Source organism: Microchirus variegatus, assembly GCF_963457635.1.
Source record: "Microchirus variegatus genome assembly, chromosome: 13".
Taxonomy (NCBI): Eukaryota; Metazoa; Chordata; class Actinopteri; order Pleuronectiformes; family Soleidae; genus Microchirus; species Microchirus variegatus.
In genome coordinates this window covers 26,980,552-27,006,632 of record NC_139814.1, presented here as the reverse complement: position 1 = coordinate 27,006,632, position 26,081 = coordinate 26,980,552, and the positions used below count along the sequence as shown (strand labels likewise).

The following is a 26,081-nucleotide window of genomic DNA, read 5'->3' as shown; positions in this document are numbered from 1 at the left end:
GACATTTCTGTCTTCCCTTTTTTCAGAGAATGGCTGAATATTCTCTTTTATTTTTATTTTTTGAACACGACGCGGAGGAGAATCGATTCACGTCGTCATGGCGTCGCTTTGTGTGCGTGATGAATGGGAGGAGGAGGAGGAGGAGGAGGAGGAGGAGGAGGAGGAGGAGCTTCCCTTGTTTCCTCGCCTTCTTTACAAACTTCACCTCTGTTTTCCTCTTCCTCACACCGTCACCTCGTTCTTACTCCCAGTCCACAGTCCGTGTCCTCCTCCTCCTCCTCCTCCTCCTCCTCCTCCTCCTCCTGGGATGAAGTGCAGCTGTTCGATGGTGCTCTGCCTCTTGGTGGCGAAAGCCATGCGTCGCGCGTTGGGGTGGCCTCCCATCACCATGCTGGCTCCTCCTCCTCCTCCTCCGCCACCGCCGTCCCACCCACCGCCGCCGCCGCCTCGGATGCCCATGCTGCGCTCGTGGTCGTGCTCGTGGCCCGGCGTCGGGTGCGAGTTCATCTTGATCATGTGATGTCGGTCCATGGACGGCGTGACGCAGATGTTCTGCTGCGACTGCGCCTTCTGGTGGTGGCTCAGGCGACCCATGACCGGCACCATCCCGCCGCCTCCTCCTCGGTCACCGCCGCCTCCGCCGCCGCCGCCTCCTCGGTCCATCATCAGCCCCATCGCCATCAGCCGGTCCTCCAGGCGGTCCGGTGAGACCAGGAGCCGCTCATGTGACCTGAAACATGAGACTGGTTAAGTTACAGCTGATTATGGCTCGATTCTACACATTTTGGTTGGTTTTCCATTGCAGTGCTATGTGCTATGACTATAATGACTATAATGACTATGTGCTATAATGACTATGTGCTATAATGACCATGTGCTAAAATGACTAAGTGCTATAATGACTATGTGCTATAATGACTATGTGCTATAATGACTGTGCTATAATGACTATGTGCTATAATGACTATGTGCTATAATGACTATAATGACTGTGCTATAATGACTATGTGCTATAATGACTATAATGACTATCATGACTATGTGCTATAATGACTATAATGACTGTGCTATAATGACTATGTTCTATAATGACTATAATGACTATGTTCTATAATGACTATAATGACTATGTGCTATAACGACTATTTGCTATAATGACTATAATGACTATGTGCTATAATGACTATAATGACTGTGCTATAATGACTATGTGCTATAATGACTATAATGACTATGTGCTATAATGACTATAATGACTGTGCTATAATGACTATAATGACTGTGCTATAATGACTATGTGCTATAATGACTATGTGCTATAATGACTATGTTCTATAATGACTATGTGCTATAATGACTATGTGCTATAATTATAATGACTATGTGCTATAATGACTATAATGACTATGTGCTACAATGACTATGTGCTATAATGACTATAATTACTATGTGCTATAATGACTATGTTCTATAATGACTACAATGACTATGTGCTATAATGACTATAATTACTATGTGCTATAATGACTATGTGCTATAATGACTATAATTACTATGTGCTATAATGACTATGTGCTATAATGACTATGTTCTATAATGACTATAATGACTATGTGCTACAATGACTATAATGACTATGTGCTATAATTACAATAATTACTATGTGCTATAATGACTATGTTCTATAATGACTACGTGCTATAATGACTATAATTACTATGTGCTATAATGACTATGTGCTATAATGACTATAATGACTATGTGCTATAATGACTATAATGACTATGTGCTATTATGACTATAATGACTATCATGACTATGTGCTATAATGACTATGTGCTATAATGACTATGTGCTAAAATGACTATGTGCTAAAATGACTATGTGCTATAATGACTATAATGACTATGTGCTATAATGACTATGTGCTATAATGACTATGTGCTATAATGACTATGTGCTATAATGACTATAATGACTATGTGCTATAACGACTATGTGCTATAATGACTATGTGCTATAATGACTATAATGACTATGTGCTATAACGACTATGTGCTATAATGACTATGTGCTATAATGACTATAATGACTATGTGCTAAAATTACTATAATGACTATGTGCTATAATGACTATGTGCTATAATGACTATAATGACTATGTGCTATAACGACTATGTTCTATACTATGTTTTTTCCTTTAATAAACAGACCGCTCCAGTTCCACTGTAGGCTAACGCTAACCGGCGCTAAAGGAGCTAACACAGCTAATGGAGCTAACTGCTAAACGGTGCCTAGACTCCGGTGCCGCACCATTTAAACTTTAATGAAACCGTTCATTTCATATTTCATTTTTGCCTTTTCGTTTGACCCCGGTGACCTCACCTGCGGAGCGCCTGGGGGGCGGGGCCTCTGCCGGTGCTCATCATGGCTTTGTAGTACTGGTGCTGCTGGTTCTTGGACAGCCGCGACAGCGTGTTGCCCTCGCAGAGCGCCAGCAGCTGGTCCTGGGAGCGCACGCGGCGCGGCGGCCTGTCGAAGGACGAGCCGGCGTAGTGCGACTGCGCGGGCAGCGGGTACGGGTTGGGCGTGGAGGCCGGGATGTGGAGGCGGGGCCGCGAGCCGTTGAGCGGCAGCGTGCCGCGGGATCCCAGCGTGTACTCTCCGCCACCGCCGCCGCCGCCCCACGGCAGGTGGTGCTGAGACGAGTGGAAGGAGGGCGGAGCGTTGTTGAAGCGGCGCTTGGAGTTGTAGTAGTTGGAATACTCGTCCAACTCTTTCTCTGGTTCGGAAAAAGACAAAAGAAAACGTTATTTTAGAGTAAAAGCGACTGACTTTTGAAGCTCATCAACAGTTTAAAGAAGGTTCAGGTGCTTTGAAGTGGAAAATTAGCCTATAATTAAAGGTGCATTATGTAATAAATCATAAAATCCTCCTAATATGTCACAGAGACTCAGGAATAATGTTCATATAACAAACTGAACTCACCAACAACAACAGTACAGACAAAATATTTGCATTAAAAAAAAAGTATTTTGCAGACTGCAAATCATGTTTATGTTTTGAAATCATGTTTTGGCGTCAGGTGGCGCCACCTACCGCCGTCTACCAGTCATTGCAGTCAGTAGAGTCTCAGCTGCCGAGCAACCACGGGTTGCCAGTTACGTCAAAAAAAACGAAACCTAAAAGACCTCGGTGTTTTGAATTTGAGTGTAGTAACCGTTTTTGGCCACATTCTTACATATGGCGCCTTTAAGTGTACGATATCTTTAAGGACACGTTCACGTCTTTATCTTCACTGTTAGACAGACTTTAACAACAGGAAACTGACGTTTGTAAACCACTCACTCTCCCACACCAAAGTCCATAGAGAAAATCAGTGATTTTAGCTTACAATTTTTAGACGTCAACAGAATAAAAGTCTTCATTTGTGCTCAAACACACTTCAGTGTTTCCTCTGTGGCCTGAGAACACTTTCATCTTCAAAGCATCGTCATGGCAGCAGCTCCACCAGAGCCAATTTAAACCTGACCTTTAACCCCACACCTTCCTACTCTTCCTCTTCCTCCTCTTCCTCTCTTTCTGCCGTTTATCATCAGACAAACAAGTCTTTATCGTAACGACATCAAAGAGGAGCAGGTTTCTCTGAACGGCGGCCGCGTTCCATTTCTCATTTTTAGACTACGTTTTTAATCTGCGTTTGAAAGGTCAAAGGTGACGTTCAGGCGTTTAATTTAAATTTAAAGAACATGAACGATTAACAATAAAGTCACAAATCTGCGTCTGTTTATTTTATTTCTGCTGATTCATCCTCACGTTTGTCTCTGAGCTGGAAGAACGGCGAGAAGAGACGACCGCGTACACATCGGCGAGGACGTGAAGGAGGTGTGTGTGTGTGTGTGTGTGTGAGTGCATGTGTGTGAGTGTGTGTGTGTGTGAGTGTGTGAGTGTGTGTGTGAGTGAGAGTGTGTGTGTGTGTGTGAGTGTGTGTGCGTGTGCGAGTGAGTGAGTGTGTGTGTGTGAGTGTGTGTGTGTGAGAGTGTGTGTGATTGTGTGTGTGTGTGTGTGCGTGTGAGTGCGTGTGTGAGTGAGTGTGTGAGTGTGTGTGTGAGAGTGAGTGAGTGTGTGTGCGTGTGTGTGTGCGTGAGTGTGTGTGTGAGTGTGTGTGTGCGTGCGTGTGCGAGAGTGAGTGAGTGAGTGTGTGTGTGTGTGGGAGTGTGCGTGTGTGTGAGTGTGTGTGTGTGTGCGTGCGCGTGAGTGTGCGAGTGTGTGTGCGTGTGTGTGTGAGTGCATGTGTGTGAGTGTGTGTGTGAGTGAGTGAGTGTGTGTGTGTGTGTGTGTGTGTGTGTGTGTGTGTGTGTGAGTGTGTGTGCGTGTGCGAGTGAGTGAGAGTGTGTGTGTGTGAGAGTGTGTGTGATTGTGCGTGTGTGTGTGCGTGTGAGTGCGTGTGTGAGAGTGAGTGTGTGAGTGTGTGTGTGAGAGTGAGTGAGTGTGTGTGCGTGTGTGTGTGCGTGAGTGTGTGCGTGAGTGTGTGTGTGTGAGTGTGTGTGTGTGCGTGCGTGCGTGTGCGAGAGTGAGTGAGTGAGTGTGTGTGTGTGCGTGCGAGTGGGTGTGTGCGTGTGCGAGTGTGTGCATTTTAAAGGTCATATATGTGACATTTAGCCTCAGCAGACATCAAGAGTGGTTTCAGCTGGAACATCCTCAACGTCGTCGTGAACTAATCTTTAAAAATCGTCAAAATGTGTTTTAAATGTGTTTTAAATGTGTTTTTAAAAAAAACGATGACATCATGAAAAGAACAAAAATGATGACTCAGCAATCACAACTAATATTAATCTTAATTTTAAAAAAGGAAAAAATTGTTGGTAATAAGTGACTCAGCGTTACCAGCTCGTGATAATAAAGAGAAATGCTGAGTCATCATAGCATTAGCGACATGTGTAAGAATAACTAAATAAAAACAATAAGAAGAAGAAGAAGGAGGAGGAAGACGAAGGTGATGAAGGTCGACCTCTGCACGCGTTTTCCAAACGTCGCCATGACGACGGCGAAGGAAACGCTCTCACTTCATTACTGCTCACACACACACACACACACATCCATCACTCAGCCCTGCAGAGGCCACGCCCCTCCCCCTGCAGAGGCCACGCCCCTCCCCCTGCAGAGGTAAAGACAGAGTCGTCTGCAGCAGTGAAACCAGCCAACGCCCCTCCCCCTCTATCCTTATCTCCTCTCTCCTCATTTCCTCCTCTCCTCAGTCTCTCCATCTCCATCTTTCCCTCCCTTTTTCTCTCATTCCTTTATTTTTTCTATACCTTTCCAATTCTTTCTTTCTTCTCATATCTTTCCCTTCCTTCCTTCCTTCCTTACCTCGTCTCCTCCTCTTCCTCTTGTTTACAGCTGAGTCACAAACACTTCACCTCCATGATGGATCATTTCCTTACATATAAAGCACAACTATGCATGATTTGTAAGCACAGATTGGGGGGGGGGTGTCTCTACTGCCCCCTACTGTCTGTTATTATTATTTTATTTATTTATTATTATTATTAGTTTAATGTCCTCTCTGCTCACACACACCTGTTCTCTGCAGCAGAAACAGTGTTTATGATTTTCCTCCAGTTACCACCAGAGGGAGCTCACGTCCCACTGATGGTACATGGACCACAGTTTGAGAACCAAGAGGACAAGAGGACGGACAACTCTCTACTGACGCCTACTGGTGTAATTAAATACTGTCCTCAAGTCTCAGTGTCCCCTCAGTGTGTCACCAGTGTCCCTGAGTGTCTCAGTGTCCCCACAGTGTCCCTCAGAGTCCCTCAGTGTCCCTCACTGTCCTTCTAAGTGTCTCAGTGTCCCTCAGTGTCCCTCAGTGTCCCCAGAGTCTCTCAGAGTCCCTCAGTGTCCTTCTAAGTGTCTCACTGTCCCCTCAGTGTCCCTCAGAGTGTCTAAGTGTCCCCTCAGTGTCCCTCAGTGTCCTCAGAGTCCCCTCAGTGTCCCTCAGAGTGTCTCAGTGTCCCTCAGAGTGTCTCAGTGTCCCTCAGTGTCCCCCAGAGTGTCCCTCAGAGTGTCTCAGTGTCCCCAGTGTGTCCCTTAGTGTCCCTCAGAGTGTCTCAGTGTCCCCAGTGTGTCCCTCAGAGTGTCTCAGTGTCCCCTCAGTGTCCCTCAGAGTGTCTAAGTGTCCCCTCAGTGTCCTCAGAGTCCCCTCAGTGTCCCCAGTGTGTCCCTCAGAGTGTCTCAGTGTCCCCAGTGTGTCCCTTAGTGTCCCTCAGAGTGTCTCAGTGTCCCCAGTGTGTCCCTCAGAGTGTCTCAGTGTCCCCAGTGTGTCCCTCAGTATGTCTCAGTGTCCCCTCAGTGTCCCTCAGAGTGTCTCAGTGTCCCCAGTGTGTCCCTCAGTATGTCTCAGTGTCCCCTCAGTGTCCCTCAGAGTGTCTAAGTGTCCCCAGTGTGTCCCTCAGAGTGTCTCAGTGTCCCCAGTGTGTCCCTCAGAGTGTCTCAGTGTCCCCAGTGTGTCCCTCAGTGTCCCTCTGTCCTCACCCAGCCTCTTCAGAGAGCTGTATCTGTTGATCTCAGGTTTCATGGCGACCTCGTAGGACGGCGGCAGCTGAGCGAGGTTATGGAAGGAGTGAGAGAAGGAGGCGTGGCTTCCACTGCTGTGTCTCATCCCGCCAAAACCGCCGACTCCTCCCATCATGCCGCCGCCGCCGCCGCCGCCGCCGCTGGGACCTTTACCACTTCCTGAGAGAAGGGAGGGGCCAGAGGAGAGCTGGGCGGAGTTATTCATACGAGCGCCACGCTCTGCAGAGAGAGAGAGAGAGAGAGAGAGAGAGAGAGAGAGAGAAGGAAGAGGGGGATGAAAGAGAGACAATAAAAGATGGGAAGAGAGGTGAAGATAGAGAAATACAGAGGATAAAAACATAAGAAGGGAAGAAGAAGAAGGTGAAGAGAGAAGTTTGAGGAAAGAAGAAAAATAAGAGAAACGGTGGAAAAGAAGAAGAAGAAGAAGAAGAGAATCTGGTTAATGATCAGTAAACACAGGAAGTGTCTCTGAGCTCCATGGCAACCGTCTATAAATACAACTGTTCTGTTCATCTGAGGCTGCAACACACACACACACACACACACACACACACACACACACATTAACACACACACGTAAACACACACACACAGAGCAGAAGCAGCAGGTCGATCATTTCACATTAAAATGATTTGTCTTATGTAAGACGGACAGCAGTGAGGGGGCGGGGCTTGGACACCAGTGAGGGGGCGGGGCTTGGACACCAGTGACATCATACAGTTACATTGACACGAGCACATTCACAAACAGACGTCACTGTTTGACCTCACGTGACCTCGCTGAGTCATCGCTGAGTCATCGCTGAGTCATCGCTGAATTATCGCCGCATCATTGTTCTGTAAACCCTTCACTCTCCCACACCAAAGCCCATAGAGAAAATGAGTGATTTTAGCGCACAGGGACACAGGAGCTGCTGGTCTACTGCTGCCTCGTGTGGTCACTTTGTGTCACTGAGGTTCATTTGAATGAAGATTTTTAAAAGCCGAATTCACTAAAATCAGTCATTATAACTTAGTGATGGAGGCAGCAGTGGATCAACAACTCCTGTGTCTCTGCGATGTTAAAATCACTGGTCCAACAATCGGTCCATTACGTCTGCGACGAGACGAGGACGCGATCGATGTCCGGTCTGTGCAGGACGAAGGTCATTATGGGCGGCCATCTTGTTAGGGCCACTGCTGGACATATGCTGCTCATTGGCCAGTGACAGTAACGGGCAATTATGGGCAATAATGTCTCCGCTAAGCGTCACCTGGGGAACACACACACACACACACACACATTCTTGTACTTGCTGCATACTGAGGACTGGGTTGCTGACAAAGTGAGGACCAGAATTTCCACTTTATAAATCAACACAATTATAAATATCTACTTCATGAATGACATCTACAAAGAACTACTGGTTGCAGTACCATAAAATGTCTGCAGGTGGAGCCCCAGAGCAGAAAGGGCTGGAGAACTTTTTCGATTTTTTTTTTTTTTTTTGGTCCAAAATTTGTCAAAAACGTCATACTATACTATAACGTCCAAATTTTGAAAAAATGTTTGACAAATCATTTTTGGTCCAAAATTTGACAAAAAAAATTTTGGTCCAAAATTTGAAAAAAGAAAATTGGTCCAAAATTTGACAAAAACGTAATTTTATACTATGTCGTCCCAAATTTGAAAAAATCTTTGACAAAAATGTTTTGGCCCAAAATTTGACAAAGACGTCATTCTATACTATGTCGTCCAAAATTTGAAAAAATCTTTGACAAAAAAAATTTGGTCCAACATTTGACCAAAAAAAATTTGGTCCAAAATTTGACCAAAAAAAATATGGTCCAAAATTTGACCAAAAAAATTTGGTCCAAAATTTGACAAAAAAAATTGGGTCCAAAATTTGACCAAAAAAATTGGGTCCAAAATTTGACCAAAAAAATTGGGTCCAAAATTTGACCAAATAAAATTTGGTCCAAAATTTGACAAAAACGTCATACTATACTATAACGTCCAAATTTTGAAAAAATGTTTGACAAATCATTTTTGGTCCAAAATTTGACAAAAAAAATTTGGTCCAAAATGTGACCAAAAAAAATTTGGTCCAAAATGTGACCAAAAAAAATGTGGTCCAAAATTTGACAAAAAAAATTTGGTCCAAAATTTGACCAAAAAAATTGGGTCCAAAATTTGACCAAAAAAATTGGGTCCAAAATTTGACAAAATAAAATTTGGTCCAAAATTTGACAAAAAAAAATTGGTCCAAAATTTGACAAAAACGTCATACTATACATTTTGGACTATGTCGTCCAAAATGTGATTATTATTTTTTTGACAAATTGAGTATAGCATGTTATAGCAACCTAAGGAAGTGATTTCAATGAAAACAAAGTGAGGACCGGCCAAAATATCCTCACTCTGTAAAAATGACCTCACTTTGTTGGTTAAAAACCCTCTCTGGTCCTCAGTATGCCGCAAGTACAAGAACACACACACACAGTGCTGTGGATGCTAAACACACACAGGGGCAAACAAGTAATGCCAGCTGGGAGATCACGTAGTTTCTAATAATAATAATGTGTTTTATTATTATTAATAATAATAATAGTAATAATAATGATAATAACAAGGTGTCACAGTAAGAGAACCAGGGCCGGTCATTTTCCAGGAGCACCCGAGCGGATCCACTTCTCTTCTAACACCTACATGTACGACGGCGGCGGCCGACAGAAGCTTTTTGATGCCGTTGTCATGGAAAAATGAGCTGCAGCGAGTTTGTGACTCACTGAGCTCAAGAGCTCTGTTTCCTCCTCACGTTATCTAACACAGGAAGACTGAAAAAAAACAAACCTCCAAAATACACGTTTGCATTTATGACAAAAGGTCATAAAAATCCCACAAAAAACACTCACTCTCCCACACCAAACCCCATAGAGAAAATCAGTGATTTTAGCTCACAGGGCTGCTCCTCTGCTGCCTCGTGTGGTCACTTTGTGTCACTAAGTTAAGTCTAAATTCAATATTTCAAAAGCCGAATTCACTAAAATAAGACATTGTGATTTAGTGATGGAGTCACAATGTGTCACCTGTGTGCTGTGATGTTAAAATCACTGATTTACTCTATGGGCTTTGGTGTGGGAGAGTGAGTGGTTTTACAAACACTGTCTTTAACAGCGAGATAAAGACTTAAAATAGCACGTACACTTAAGTATAGACAATATCATATCGTGACTAAATATCATGATAATATCTTATTGTGACTTAAATATCGTGATATCGTATCGTGGCTAAATATCTTGATAATATCGTTTTGTGACGTAAATATCGTCATAAATATCATGATAATATCTTATCTTGACTTAAATATCATGATATCGTATTGAGACTTAAATATCGTGATAAATATCATATTGTGACTTCAATATCGTGATAAATATAATAATATCTTATCCTGACTTAAATATCGTGATATCGTATCATGGCTAAATATCTTGAGAATATCTTATCCTGACTTAAATATTGTGATAAATATTATGATAATAACTTATCCTGACTTAAATATTGTGATATCGTATCTTGGCTAAATATCTTGATAATATCGTATTGTGACTTAAATATCGTCATAAATATCATGATAATATCTTATCTTGACTTAAATATCGTGATATCGTATCATGGCTAAATATCTTGAGAATATCTTATCCTGACTTAAATATTGTGATATCGTATCGTGACTAAATATCTTGATAATATCGTATTGTAACTTAAATATCGTCATAAATATCATGATAATATATTATCTTGACTTAAATATCGTGATATCGTATTGAGACTTAAATATCGTGATAAATACCATCTTGTGACTTCAATATCGTGATAAATATCATGATATCTTATCGTGACTTAAATATTCTGATATCGTATCCTGACTAAATATCTTGATAATATCGTATTGTGACTTAAATATCGTGATAAATATCATAATGTGACTTAAATATTCTGTTAATATCTTATCCTGACTTAAATATTGTGATATCGTATCATGACTAAATATCTTGATAATATCGTATTGTGACTAAAATCTTGATAATATCGTATCGTGACTTAAATATCGTGATAGCATATCGTGACTAAATATCTTGATAATATCGTATTGTGACATAAATATTGTGATAAATATCATGATATCTTATCCTGACTTAAATATCGCAGTAGCGTATCGTGACTAAATATCTTGATAATATCGTATATCAGGATATCATACTGTGACTTAAATATCGTGATAATATCATATTGTGACTTAAATATCGTAATATCAAATCGTGACTAAATCGGAATATCTACTAAAATCAAAGATGTAAACATCTTTCAAAACTACAAAAAAATTAAATTTAAAGTGAAATCATGTATTTTATTTTATTATATATTTATATAATATATTATTATATTTTATAGGACTTTGCCGTTTGGTGGCGTCAGGTTTCCAGAACAAATCAGGTGTAAATCTTTCTCATCTCAGTCCACAATTGTTGGATGAATGAAATGAACGATTTCCTCTCGTCTATTATTTAACTTCGTCTGAGTCGTGATGATTTTGCTGTTCCTGATTTGAAGGACGAGACTAAAGTGCTGGCATTGCTTTACTGTTTTCTTGGTGCAAAGAAGCCTTGGAAAACAGACACAGTGATGTTATGTGTTCATGTGTTCATGTGTGTGTGCTGGTGTCAGCTGTGAGCAACATCACCAAAACACACAAACAACACCAACAGGAACAGGAACAGGAACAGGAACAGGAAGAGGAACAGGAACAGGAAGCAGCAGCACATTTGACAGCAGGATCGTGGCAGTTGTGGGGGGAGGGGGGGGGGGGGGTGAGGGGTGGGAGGGGCAAACAGGCTTGCGTTAAGCAGAGGGCGGGGCCAGCTCACACTCTTAACACTGATGTGTCACAATCAACACAACCTCCACATAAACATTTACTCATGTATATATATATATATATTTGTTCACTCTAGAGGTGGGCGAAAATCGATAGATATATTGCGATAACATCGTATTGTGACTTAAATATCGTATCGTTATTAAATGTCATAACAATATACTATCGTGACTTGAATATCATTATAATATGGTATATTTGACTTAAATATCATGATATCGTATCGCAACTTAAATATCATGATAATATTGTATCGTTTTGGCGCCATCTATGGCTTAAACGATACACACTAACCAAACTTAAGATTGCATCGTGACTTAAATATCATGATAATAGCATACATCATGATAATATCGTATTCTGACTTAAATATCGTAATAATATCGTATCCCGGCTTAAATATCGTGATAATAGCGTATTGTGACTTAAATATCATGACAATATAGTATTGTGTCTTAAATATCGTGATAATATCGTATCCTGACTTAAATATCGTGATAAGGTTTTGTGATTTAAATATCATGGCAATATCGTATTGTGTCTTAAATATCATGATATCGTATTGAAAATATCGTATCCCAACTTAAATATCATGATAATATCATATTGATAATATTGTATGTATCAATATCAAGTTATAATGATGGAGAATTCATTTATTTTTATTAACCGATTAATTTAGTGTCATAAATACATTTATTATATTATTTTATATTAACTTCTATTATACATAGCTCAACTTCGAAATCATGACAGAGTATTGTGAGGCGGTGTTAACGGTGACACAGCAGTTTTTTGTTTGTTTTTAAGAGTGAAGAACAACAGGCAACACAACACCGCTGCTGCTGCCGCCGCCACTGACCACGAGGCTTACCGATGGTGGCCGAGTGTTTGGGGCTGGGTGCTGCCCCCTGCTGGTTAAAATGGTGGTGCAAGTTCCCCCCAGCTGCAAAGAGAGCAGAGCCGACAAAACTGACGTGGACAAAACCACTCGAGAGACAGAGGAGGAGGCGTGGAGTGTTAGCATCAGTCAGTGTTAGCATCAGTCAGTGTTAGCGTCAGTGAGCGTTAGCATCAGTGAGCGTTAGCGTCAGTGAGCGTTAGCATCAGAGCGGAGACAGAAGAAGAAGAAAAACTGTCCCTCCAGGAAAACATGTTTTTTTTTTAATGTTAAATTAAATCAACGTTGCTAAAAAGGTGGAGGTTTCAGGTAAAATATCAAACTGATCCAGAATCATTATGTCATTAAAAAATAAATAAATACATTTAAATAATAATAATGACACAGTATTAAATTTCAGCTGAAAAGTAAAAACATAAATTCCTGGAGAAACTGACAGGAAGTGAGGTGAGCGACAGAGGAAGTGAAGATAAGAGTGTGTTGTTGTTGTTGTTGTTGTTGTTGTGTAACAGAAACAGAGTCACTCAGCGTCACTTTGATCCATCAGTGATTGTTACAAAATATCAGATTCTGTCAGAAAGAAAAAACTGCAAAAAAACACCTGAAAAATGGAAAATATTCTTGAATTTGTTACGGAAAAAAAACCGTGTCCATATTTGTTTTCACATTCAACACGACCTCTACAGAAAAATACATTTAAATATTATTGTGTTATTACAGCGTATTGTGACTTAAATATCTTGATATCGTATCGTTATTTAAATATCATGACAATATGGTATCATGATAATATTAATATCGTGATAATATGTTATTGTGACATCAATATCGTAATGTGACTTAAATATCGTGATAATATGTTATTGTGACTTAAATATCGTGATAAATATCGTAATAATATTGTATGGTGACTTAAATATCGTGATAATATTGCAATGTGACTTAAATATTGTGATAAATATCGTGATAATATGGTATCGTGACTTAAATATTGTGATAATATCGTATAGTGACTTAAATATCGTGATAATATCGTATTGTGACTAAATATCGTGTTATTATCGCATCGTGGCTTCAATATCGTGATAAGATTGCATCATGACTAAATATCGTGATAATATCGCATTGTGACTTAAATGTTATGATGATATCGTATCGTGACTAAATATCGTGAACATATCGTATTGTGACTGAATATCGTGATAATATCGTATCATAACTAAATATCATGAGAATATCAGATCGTGATAATATCGTATCATGACTAAATATCGGGATAATATCATAATGTGACTTAAATACTGTGATAATATCATATCCTGACTTAAATATCGTGATAATGTCGTATCATGACTAAATATCGTGAGAATATCATATCGTGATAATATCGTATCATGACTAAATATTGTGAGAATATCATATTGTGACTGAATATCGTGATAATATCCTGTCGTGATAATATCGTATCATGACTTAATATCGTGATAATATCGTATCGTGACTTGATATCGTGATAATATCGTATCATGACTAAATATCGTGATACTATCCTATCGTGATAATATCGTATCATGACTAAATATCGTGATAGTATCATATCGCGATAATATCGAATCATGACTAAATATCGTGATGATATCCTATCGTGGTAATATCGTATCATGACTACATATCATGAGAATATCGTAATGTGTCTTAAATATCGTGATAATATCGTATCATGACTAAATATCGTAATGTGACTTAAATATCGTGATAATATCGTAATGTGACTTAAATATCGTATTTATCACATGTTCCTGTCGTGGCAAAACTCACTGCGGTTGTCTTTGCTCTGCAGGATGGGCGTGTAGAGGTTTTTGGAGGCGGAGCTTGTCAACATGGCGGCGTTGTTCCTCTCTCCCTGCTGCACGGGGCTCGACTGGTGTCTCAGGATGTCCACCAGCGACCTGAAGACAAGACGCCGGAGAATCAAACCGGTCGTACCATTGTCGTTGATTAAGTTTCTTTTGTCATGAACGCGACTCGTCGTAATCACCTGGGCATGTTGACGTCTCTGTTCCGCGGTCGACGCGCCACCTTGCTGAAGGCGATCCTGACGCCCACCGCCACCACCACCGTGAACGTGATCACTCCGCCGATCACGTACGCCGTGCTGATGTTCGGGAAAAATATAACGTTAGCATATCTTTTTTACGATAAGATTACAGATCTTTCCCTGTACGATATTTCCCGTGTAAAAGGGCATCGAGAAGAATCGTAAACGCCCCAAACGACGACTCTTAATACTGTAGTACATATGCCAGGCCTGTATGTGGCGCTGTATCGCTACCACAAAGTTTACAAAGTGTCCAAATAATCAAGAAAAAAATCGACACATCCATTATCAATTATCATTAGTTGCCACATCAGGAAGTGGAAGATGTCATGATGTCTGGAATAACGTACGCTCAGGTTCAGCTTCCATACTCGTAATAAACACCAGGGGGCAGTGTATAAGGGTCGGATATATTCAGTGTGTGAGGCTCTGCGATAAATTCTGTGATTTAAAGTTTGCAGTGAACTAATATTGAATTGTGACTTAAATATCGTGATAATATCGTATCGCGACTTAAATATCGTGATAATATCGTATTGTGACTAAATATCGTGATAATATCATATTGTGACTTTAATATCGTGATAATATCGTAATGCGACTTAAATATTGTGATAATATCGTATCGTGACTAAATATCGTGATAATATTGTATCGTGACTTAAATATCGTGATAATATTGTATCATGACTTAAATATCGTGAAAACATCTTATTGTGACATAAAAATCGTGATATCGTAACGTGACTTAAATATTGTGAGAAATATCGTGATATCGTATCATGACTTAAATATCGTGATAATATCGTAATGTGACTTAAATATCTTGATAATATCGTAATGTGACTTAAATATCGTGATAATATCGCAATGTGACTTAAATACCGTGATAAATATTGTGATAATATTGTATCGTGACTTCAATATCGTGATATCGTATCGTGACTAAATATCGTGATAATATTGTATCGTGACTTAAATATCGTGATAATATCGTAATGTGACTTAAATATTGTGACTAAATATCGTGATAATATTGTATTGTGACTTAAATATCCTGATAATATTGTATCGTGACTTAAATATCCTGATAATATCGTAATGTGACTTAAATATCATGATAACATCTTATTGTGACTTAAATATGGTGGTTTATTTATTTTGCTGCCAACACGGCGGCGTAAACAAATACAAAGTATAATTCAGTAGCTAAGCCCCGCCCCTCACCTGCTGTTCTGCTGCTGCAGCGTCTCAAAGTCCGGGTCGGGCTTGTTGGGAGGGGGCGTGACGGGGACCAGAGGCTCCGCCCAGTCCGGAGACTTGTAGTTGGTGCAGGAGTCCTGGTCCAGGCGACTCCTCTGGTGCTCGCAGCAGAAGCGATAATGACAGGTGCCGCAGCAGTAGATGTAGCTGTCTTTGGAGCAGTTAAAGGTGCTGTCGAAGTGACCCATCACGTCAAAGTAACCTCTGAACAACACACAAACACGTCATTTAAAACACATTGTTACTTCAAAACATGCACCAGGTTCTTCTTATTAATGCAGCTGTTCAGTTCAGTTTAGTTTAGCTGTTCATTGGAGACTTGACCACTTTATTCTCGTAATATCGCAACTTTATTCTGGTTACATTCCGACATCATTCTCGTAATATTCCAACTTTATTCTTGTAATATCGCAACATTATTCTCATAACGTTGCGACTTTATGCTCGCTACATTCCAACATTATTCTTGGAAATTCTCACAAGATTGCGACTTTATTCTCATAAATTCTCGTAACATCTTGACTTTCTTCTTGTAATATTGTGACTTTATTCTCATAATATCGCAACTTTATTCTCGTTACATTCCAAAATTCTCGTAACATTGCAACTTTATTCTTGTAATATTGCAACATTATTCTTGGAAATTCTCACAACATTGCGACTTTATTCTTGTAACATTGTAACTATACTCATAAAATATTGCAACTTTATTCTCGCAATATTGCGACTTTATTCTCGCAACATTGTAACTTTACTCGTAAAATATTGCGACTTTATTCTTGTAATATTGTGACTTTATTCCCGTAACATTGTGACTTTATTCTCGTAATATTGTGACTTTATTCTCGTAATATTACGACTTTATTCTCGTAATATTGTGCTTTATTCTCGTAATATTACGACTTTATTCTCGTAATATTGTGACTTTATTCTCGTTACATCTTGACTTTATTCTTGTAATAATACGACTTTATTGTCGTAATATTACAACTTTATTCTCGTAATATCGCAACTTTATTCTCGTAACATATTGACTTTATTCTCGTAATATTACAACTTTATTCTGTTGTATATTGAAACTTTATTCTCGTAAAATTCTGTAACGTTTTTACTCTCAAAGCCTAAATATATTCATTGAGGCTCAAACTCCTTCAGTAAACCGTCAGCAGTAAAACGGACGAATCGTCCTTTAGTTATTTAGTTTTAAAGTGGTGATGCGTTCAGAGCACGTCGTAATTTAGAGCTCTGTTGTCAGCGAGCGCCTGAAAGCGTCTGCTGTTGACGTTGTCGTGAACATTAGCAGCAGCCGCTCGCCAACACACAACTGATTCAGAGACTGTGACCTGTTGCTTAGCAACAGCAAGACGCCTGTGATCCAGAGCCGAGGAGAGGAAGATCATCATCATCATCATCATCATCATCATCATCATCATCATCATCATCATCATCATCATCATCACACACACACACACAGGGAAAGACATCAGACGACGCACAAAATTAACATCGGAGGCTTTTAAATTAATTTCTGCTGACTGTGTACAACTCACCTATGACTCAGCAGTTTATTACACACAACTGGTTGTAAACCTTCATTCTCTCGGACATTATTTATTTCTCTATGACTGTTGGTTATTTTCACCATTCATTCATTCATCGTTTGCTTCTTAAAAAAGTGAAAACTGTGAATCGTACAAGAGCGATCGCTCAATCTGGCTTTAAAATGACGTTCCAGCTGCTGAATGGAGCGTTCCATTTGTAGTCGGAACTGGGAATATCCCAATATCGCAACTTTATTCCCCCGAAGATTGCGACTCTCAACATTGCAGCGTAATTCTGGTAATATTGCGACTTTATTCTCTTAAATTGCGACTTTATTTTCACAACATTGCGACGTAATTCTGCCAAAATCGCGACTTTATTCTCGTAAAAATTGCGACTAATGTCATAATATTGCGACTTTATTCTCTCAACATTGCAACGTAATTGTGCCAAAATCGCGACTTTATTCTCTTAAATTGCAACATTATTTTCATAACATTGCGACATTGTTCTGCCGATATAGCGACTTTATTCTCGTAAAGATGTTACTTTATTTTCATAATATTGCCACTTTATTCTCGTAACATTGCGACATAATTCTGCTGAAATCGCGTCTTTATTCTCGTAAAATTGCGACTAATGTCATAATATTGCGATTTTATTCTCAATATTGCGACGTAATTCTGCCGACATCGCTACTTTATTTTCATAATATTGCGACTTTATTCTCGTAACACTGCGACACAATTCTGCGGAAATCGCGACTTTATTCTCGTAAAACTGTTACTTTATTTTCATAATATTGCGACTTTATTCTCGTAACACTGCGACACAATTCTGCCAAAATCGCGACTTTATTCTCGTAAAATTGCAACTAATGTCATAATATTGCGACTTTATTCTCGTAACATTGCGACATAATTCTGCCGATATCGTGACTTTATTCTCGTAAAACTGTTACTTTATTTTCATAAAATCGCGACTTTATTCTCATAAAAATGTTACTTTATTTTCATAATATCGCAACTTTATTCTCGTTACTTTGCGACATAATTGCTCATGATTCTCTGTTGTAGCGTAAGAAACGCAGCATTATTCTTACGACATTTCATTCGTTTTTATTCGCTTCATTTTTAGTCCGATGTTTTTGTCGACGTAAACAGTCTCTCCCGAAGATCTGGTTGGCCACGCCCACATTTTCACAAGCCAATCACGTTCAGGGATTTAGACGTTAGCCGCGTACCTGCACACGTCCATGTCCACCAGTCGTCTTGGAGGCGGAGCCACCTGCGCCGGCATGAGCGGCGGCTTCAGGGCGTCGGCCGTCATGTTCCTTGGCAACATGGTCTGGGGGAGGGGCTTCGGAGGAAGCTCGGCCACCGCCGGGGGATCGTCCTCGCCGTCCTCCACCTCGGCCGCTTTTGGCGCCACCTTGGGTCCGGCGGGCAGCGGCGGCGGCACCCGCGGCTTGTAGCCGGTCAGGAGGAACAAGGTGGCGCCGGTTTTAGCAGCTGCAGCCGAGCCGCCGCGGCCAACGCCGCCGGTCAGAGTCCGGACGCCGCCGGCGCGTCGCACCGTGGCGATGGTTACCGTGGAAACGGCAAGGCAGCAGAAAAACAAGAGAGCGAGGGACGAGCGAAACATCCTTCTGGAAATTAAAGGTCTCATCGTGAACTTTTTGAGTGTCGATGTAAAAAAAAACAACAACAACAAAACAGCTCAGTTAGCACTGTTAGCGATTAGCGTCCTCATCCAAGATGGCGGCGTCTCCGCTTGTATAAAAAAAAACACTCCTCGGTGTGAAAAAGTTCCTCACTTCCTGTTTTGTCCACACTTCGCAGAAGCAGCGTCGATTAGCGTTTCTCGGGCAAAAGTTCGCATTTCACTCCGTCGTCGTAATGTAAACAAATCCTTCCTTTGAGCAGCGTTTGTAAACAATGAGGTTTGTCGGCGTTTTTTTTTTTTTTTAGGCCCGAGTAGAACTTCCTGTGAAATGGCTATTGATCGCAAAATAATCAATGATCAATTATCAACACTGGATGAGTTTTTTTTTTTTTTTTTCGTTATGGCAGCAGGTGTCGGATATTCGTACGTTTGGTCTGACGCTTTTGTGTTGTTTTTTTTTACAGTCCAAAAAAAAACCAGGCAGTAACGTTTTTTTTTGTTTGTTTGTTATTCGTAAACAAAACGAGAGAAATGTAAACTCTTCGTACGGCGGAAAAAAAAAACAACAGAATTTTCCGTTTATGGAAAAATGTTGACGTAAGAAAGTGAAGAGTCTGTAAACATCGAGAATGTAAACTTCGTTGTTTTTTTTTGTTCGACGAGTTTTAACGGACAAAGAAAGATTCGGCACTTTTGAACGCGTAGACGGACAAATTGTGTTTGCGTATCGAGTCGTTTTTTAAAAATGAACGCGTGAACAGAGCGAGCGGCGGCTTCGTCGTCTGAATTCGGCACAGAGCGTGACTTTGATCGAGCAGTAAAGGTGAAAATGCTTGACGTTTTGGTTTCGGCGATCGCAGAATATCGGATTTAGAGTTAGCGCGCGCGTATGTTTCGCTGATAAAGGTTCATGCTAGCAGTAGCAGAAGAAGAAGAAGAAGAAGAAGAAAACGTTCGTCCGGCAGCAAAACTCAAGTACAGAGATCGGTTTGCGGAAAAACAAGGCATTCGCAGCGGGAAGGAAAAAAAAAACGTCGCAGACCGATATCTTTATGTGCGTTCGATTCCCTCGCGCGAGTGTCTCTGCTCCGAGTTTAGCTTAGCCCAGCAGAAGAGGACGAAGGTCGGCTTGGGCCCGGTTCGAGCAGGGCAGCGAGGTTCTGCCCACAGAACAGACATGAAAATGTCCGGATTCATCCGTCAACGCTGAGGGGGAAACGTTAGCGAGGCGGCGGCTGCGGCGGCGACGAAATCGGGCGAAGGCGGCGGCGGCGGGAGAAACTCGACTCGCCGTTTTGTTCGGACAAAAAAAAACAAAAAAACAAAAAAACAACTTCAGCGTCTTCTTCTTCTCCCTGAACGTGCGACGCTAGCTAGCGTGACTCCAAACATCGTGAGGCGTTCGTCCATAAATGCGCTAAAAAGTCGGTTATGGCTGGTGTTCGGTATGGCTTCGGTTTGTTTGTTTTTAAACGGATCTTCTTCCACCAAACGTGTGGAAACAGTGACAGGTTCTAAGTTGCATGTTTTTTAAAAGAAGAAGAAGAGGAAGAAGAAGGTCAGAGGTCACTGGGAGTCCATTAAAAGGGGGCGGGGGTTTTAGTCGTCGGATTGCGTGGAAGAAAAAGACGTTTGGAAGACGGAGACGATGAATCTCCGAAACTTTTCAGAGCAGCAGCAGCGATGGTGATGATGACGAAGACGATGTCGAAGGTGGACAACGTGTTTATCGTCACAAGTCGACGTACGACGACGATTACAGTTCCGTTAATTCTTCACTTTTGCGTATTTGTTTTTGCTTCAGTTTGGCGTCTGGTTTTGGTTTTTCTCGGAAAAGACACAGTGGGAGGACAAACGAGAAGAAGAAGAAGAAGAAGAAGAAGACTCCCCCTGGTGGAATGATGTGAAGTTACAAGAGGACAGCAGCGGAGTTAATAATAATAATAATAATTAAGAAGAAGAAAAAATCCCTCGGGAATCCTCCAGGGGGCGATGTGACTGAAATCCGCGTAAACTCGCAGCTCCACGTCCACGGATCTTCACGCTGTAAGAGAAACAAAGACGACATCATTTTAGCTCATTTAGAAAAGACGTTAAAATCTACATCAGTTAGCTAAGTCTTTTGCTAAGTGGCTAAAATCAGATATTTCCCCCCCTTGTGTCTCTGCCGGCAGCCATTTTGTTTTCACCGAGCATGCACTGAAGTGTCTCAAGCTGCAAAATAGCTGAATTACATGCTAACATGCTAAAATATGGCATTAATAAAGTATGCTGAATGATAGTATAGGTTATTGGGGCATGGATGCTAACGTTAGCAGCTAACACCAGAGGTGACACAACAGCTCCTGTGTCACTGTGATGTTAAAATCACTGATTTTCTCTATGGACTTTGGTGTGGGAGAGTGAGTGGTTTACAAACTTCAGTTTCCTGTTGTTAAAGTCTGTCTAATCGTGAAGATACAGACGTGAACATGTTCTTAAGAGGTCGTAGACTTAATCTGACGTAGATTTTGTTAGCTAAGTCTTTTGCTAAGTGGCTAAAATCAGACATTTTTCCCCCTTGTGCGTCTGCTGGCAGCCATTTTGTTTTCACTGAGCGTGCACTGAAGTGTCTCAAGCTGCGAAATAGCTGAATTACATGCTAAAATGCTAAAATATGGCATTAATAAAGTATGCTGAATGATAGCATAGGTTGTTGGGGCATGGATGCTAACGTTAGCAGCTAACACCAGAGGTGACACAGCAGCTCCTTGATTTTCTGGTTTACAAACTTCAGTTTCCTGTTGGTAAAGTGAGATAAAGACACAAACTTGTTCTTAATATGTCGTAGACTTAAAGCTACGTGATTTATTTCCATGAATCTTTTTGTTTCGCTTGCTAAAATCAATACGGTTTATGCATGTTTAGCAGTTAGCGCTGAGCTAACTTTTAAATATCCCCTTTTTAAACACAGATTTTAACTGACAGTGACTTTAATATTGATAAGTATCTTACTTATAACGTCTCTGTCATGTTTCCGGATCATTCCACAGAAAACAAAAAGGTGACGAGTCAGTGCGGCGACGACAACACGACTCAGCAAAATAAGCTAAATCAAAGGTGAAAACGCGCGTAAAAGGCCAATAAAACGCTAAAAGCTTGACATTGTTTTGTTTTTTCCGAATGTAAGTGAAGGAGAGAACAGGACGTTTGACAGGATGACAGTGACCTAAATAGCGCGGCGCTCTCTGCTGGAGGGTTGTGGACACTGCTGTGACCACTTCACATCAGCCACGTCGACAACGCTCCGGGCTTTTTCCGACCCGTTTCCTCAGATGTTGTAATTAAGGAGAACTCCTGCTGAGTCACAGCTGACACACACACACACACACATACGCACACACATACGCACACACACACATTCTTGTACTTGCTGCATACTGAGGACTGGGTTGCTGTGAGGACCAGCATTTCCACTTTATAAATCAACACAATTACAAATATCTACTTTATGAATGGCATCTACATCTACTATACTATGACGACCAAAATTTAAAAAAAAAATTGACAAAAAAATTTTGGTCCAAAAATTTACAAAAACGTCATACTATACTATGTTGACCAAAATTTTTAAAAAAATTTACAAAAATGTTTTGGTCCAAAATTTGACAAAAACAACATACTATACTATGTCGACCAAAATTAAAAAAGAAAAATTGACAAAAAAATTTTGGTCCAAAAATTGACAAAAACGTCATACTAAACTATGTCGTGCAAAATTTGAAAACATCTTTGACAAAAAAATTTTGGTCCAAAGTTTGACAAAAAGTCATACTATACAATGTCGTCCAAAATTTGAAAAAATATTTTACAAAAAAATTTTTGATCCAAAATTTGACAAAAACATCATACTATACTATGTTGACCAAAATTTTAAAAAAAATTACAAAAATGTTTTGGTCCAAAATTTGACAAAAACAACATTCTATACTATGTTGACCAAAATTAAAAAAAAAAAATGGACAAAAAAATTTTGGTCCAAAAATTTACAAAAACGTCATACTAAACTATGTCGTGCAAAATTTGAAAAAATCTTTGACAAAAAATGTTTGGTCCAAAATTTGACAAAAACATCATACTATACTATGTTGACCAAATTTTTTTTTAAAATTTACAAAAATGTTTTGGTCCAAAATTTGACAAAAACAACATACTATACTATGTCGACCAAAATTTTAAAAAAAAATTGACCAAAAGATTTTTGTCCAAAAATTTACAAAAACGTCATACTAAACTATGTCGTCCAAAATTTGGAAAAATCTTTTACAAAAAATGTTTGGTCCAAAATTTGACAAAAACATCATACTATACTATGTCGACCAAAATTAAAAAAGAAAAATTGACAAAAAAAATTTGGTCCAAAAATTGACAAAAACGTCATACTAAACTATGTCGTGCAAAATTTGAAAACATCTTTGACAAAAAATTTTTGGTCCAAAATTTGACAAAAAGTCATACTATACAATATCGTCCAAGATTTGAAAAAATATTTTACAAAAAATTTTTTGATCCAAAATTTGACAAAAACATCATACTATACTATGTTGACCAACATTTTAAAAAAAATTACAAAAATGTTTTGGTCCAAAATTTGACAAAAACAACATTCTATACTATGTTGACCAAAATTAAAAAAAAAAATGGACAAAACAATTTTGGTCCAAAAATTTACAAAAACGTCATACTAAACTATGTCGTGCAAAATTTGAAAAAATCTTTGACAAAAAATGTTTGGTCCAAAATTTGACAAAAACATCATACTATACTATGTTGACCAAATTTTTTTTTAAAATTTACAAAAATGTTTTGGTCCAAAATTTGACAAAAACAACATACTATACTATGTCGACCAAAATTAAAAAAGAAAAATTGACAAACAATTTTTGGTCCAAAAATTGACAAAAACGTCATACTAAACTATGTCGTGCAAAATTTGAAAACATCTTTGACAAAAAATTTTTGGTCCAAAGTTTGACAAAAAGTCATACTATACAATGTCGTCCAAAATTTGAAAAAATATTTTACAAAAGAATTTTTGGTCCAAAATTTGACAAAAACATCATACTATACTATGTCGACCAAAATTTGTAAAACAAATTGACCAAAAATTTTTGGTCCAAACATTTAATTTTAATTTAATAAGTTTAATAATTGTTTTTATTCCTATTTCTACATGTTCCCTCTCACAAAACTAAAGAAAAAAAAAATCTGGGTCTCTCTAATCCTAATCTAATCCGGTGCATCATCGAAAATACAAATTAATTCACATAAATCTGACCTACGATAAATGAGCGGTTATCTTTTATTTCAAAATGCACAACAGCTCACAGTCACGTGAGACTACGGAGGTCAAGTCTCACGTGATTTCAATCGTCTGACCACAGGAAACAGGAAGTGGGCTGTGTTTAAAGGTTTGTGCTGTCGTACACGTCTGTGTTTCCTGACTTCACGCCGAGTCTGGTCACACACACACACACACAGACACACACACAGACACACACACACACACACACACACACACACACACACACACACACACACACACACACACACACACAGGTGTATGGATCTGTGTCCCTGCTGTTGTGTTTCCTGGACACAGCATGTGTATCTAATGAAGTGGTCACTACCGTGTGTGTGTGTGTGTGTGTGCGTGCGTGTGTGTGTGTTGGAGCGTGGGACGAGCGACTCTCAGAATAGCACTGCAGCAATGAAAAGAGAGAGAGAGAGAGAGTGGAAAAAACAAAGGAAGAAGAAAAAGAGACATTTTGTTGTTGTTGTTTATTCGACTGTTTTTCGTCATCGTTACTTTCTTCTACGTTATTTAATCTAGAACTCGTCAACATCGCGACACGAGACAAAGTAACGTCTCAGAGCGTCTGTGACGTCGCCTGCTCGACTCAGAGAGGAATTTATTTAAAATATCCTCATGTTTGTGATATTAAAGGACCACTTCAGCCAAAACATATACAGTTTCTTACTCGTTTCCAGAGATAAATCTGTTGTTATATCATCAGACAGTGGATCTGAGACACACGTCTCATTCTAATTATTGTGTTTCCGTCAAGTTTTATGAGTAAAAGATCTGGAAAAAAATGTTATAAATAGAATAGTAACAGAATGTGAATTAAAAACACAGCATCATAGTGATTTTAACTTTATTCTTCATAAAAATGGGCCAAAATGCCCTTTAAATGTGTAGAATATTGAATAAAAACACATGAATATTAAAGCTGAAACTCTTCTTCTTCTTTAAATCAGATTATTTCACGTTACAAAAGCATTTGACTTTAATTATATGCAAATTTAAAAGTTAATTACACATATTTAACATTCTTTCTTTCATTTATTTATATTATTATTATTATTATTATGTCATTTAGCTTCGTCCATACATCACAGCATATGTGAGTAAATCAAGGTTCCACAGTGTGTTGTGGTTAGAAAGGGGGAAAAAAAGGTGCATTCAATGACCCTCGTAAATGTCGTAACTTCTGTGGGGGTAGCAGCTACGAGATGCATTCATGAAACCTGGTAAATTCAATTAAGAAGGACGCTGTGAATTAGGGCTGAACAATTACTCTAATTCAATCAAAATACAAGCAAATACGGCCTACAGGTGGCGCAATATTTGCTAACGCCAAAATGTGTGTCAAAATATCATCTTTGTTTCTCACAGATCTGCACAAATATCACACAGTAAATCATTTTAAACGTGTTTTTCGAAGGAAAATGAGAATCACGATGTAAAGATTCCATTCCCTCAGATATCGCGAATCATATCGCAATCGCAATTCCCGTTTAAATCATCGCAATTAGATATTTACGACTACTGTGAACGCACCGCAGAAACATCGAGATATTTCTTCACTGAAACTCACTGCTCTTTTCCTCCGTTCTCTCCCTCCCTCCCTCCCTCTCTTTCTGATGCATGCTGGGAACTGTGCCAGTGCATGAGGGCATGTAGCATCAGCAGCATTAGCATCAGCAGCAGCATTAGCATCAGCATCAGCAGCGTTAGCATCAGTACAATAACAGAGACTGCAGAAGAGTCATCGCAGTGAACTCTGTC

At 39.6% G+C, this 26,081-nt stretch overlaps 1 protein-coding gene across 1 annotated transcript; it reads right to left on the bottom strand.

The window, feature by feature from the left end:
* Window positions 1–222: 222 nt before the first annotated feature.
* shisa7b (shisa family member 7) lies at window positions 223–18,973 on the bottom strand (the record flags this gene model as incomplete). Its single annotated transcript, XM_083900063.1, has 8 exons — window positions 223–730; window positions 2,386–2,782; window positions 6,538–6,798; window positions 12,376–12,447; window positions 14,221–14,351; window positions 14,441–14,557; window positions 15,728–15,967; window positions 18,549–18,973. The coding sequence occupies 8 exons, from the start codon at window positions 18,971–18,973 to the stop codon at window positions 223–225; spliced, it is 2,151 nt and encodes a 716-aa protein (XP_083756189.1).
* Window positions 18,974–26,081: the final 7,108 nt, after the last annotated feature.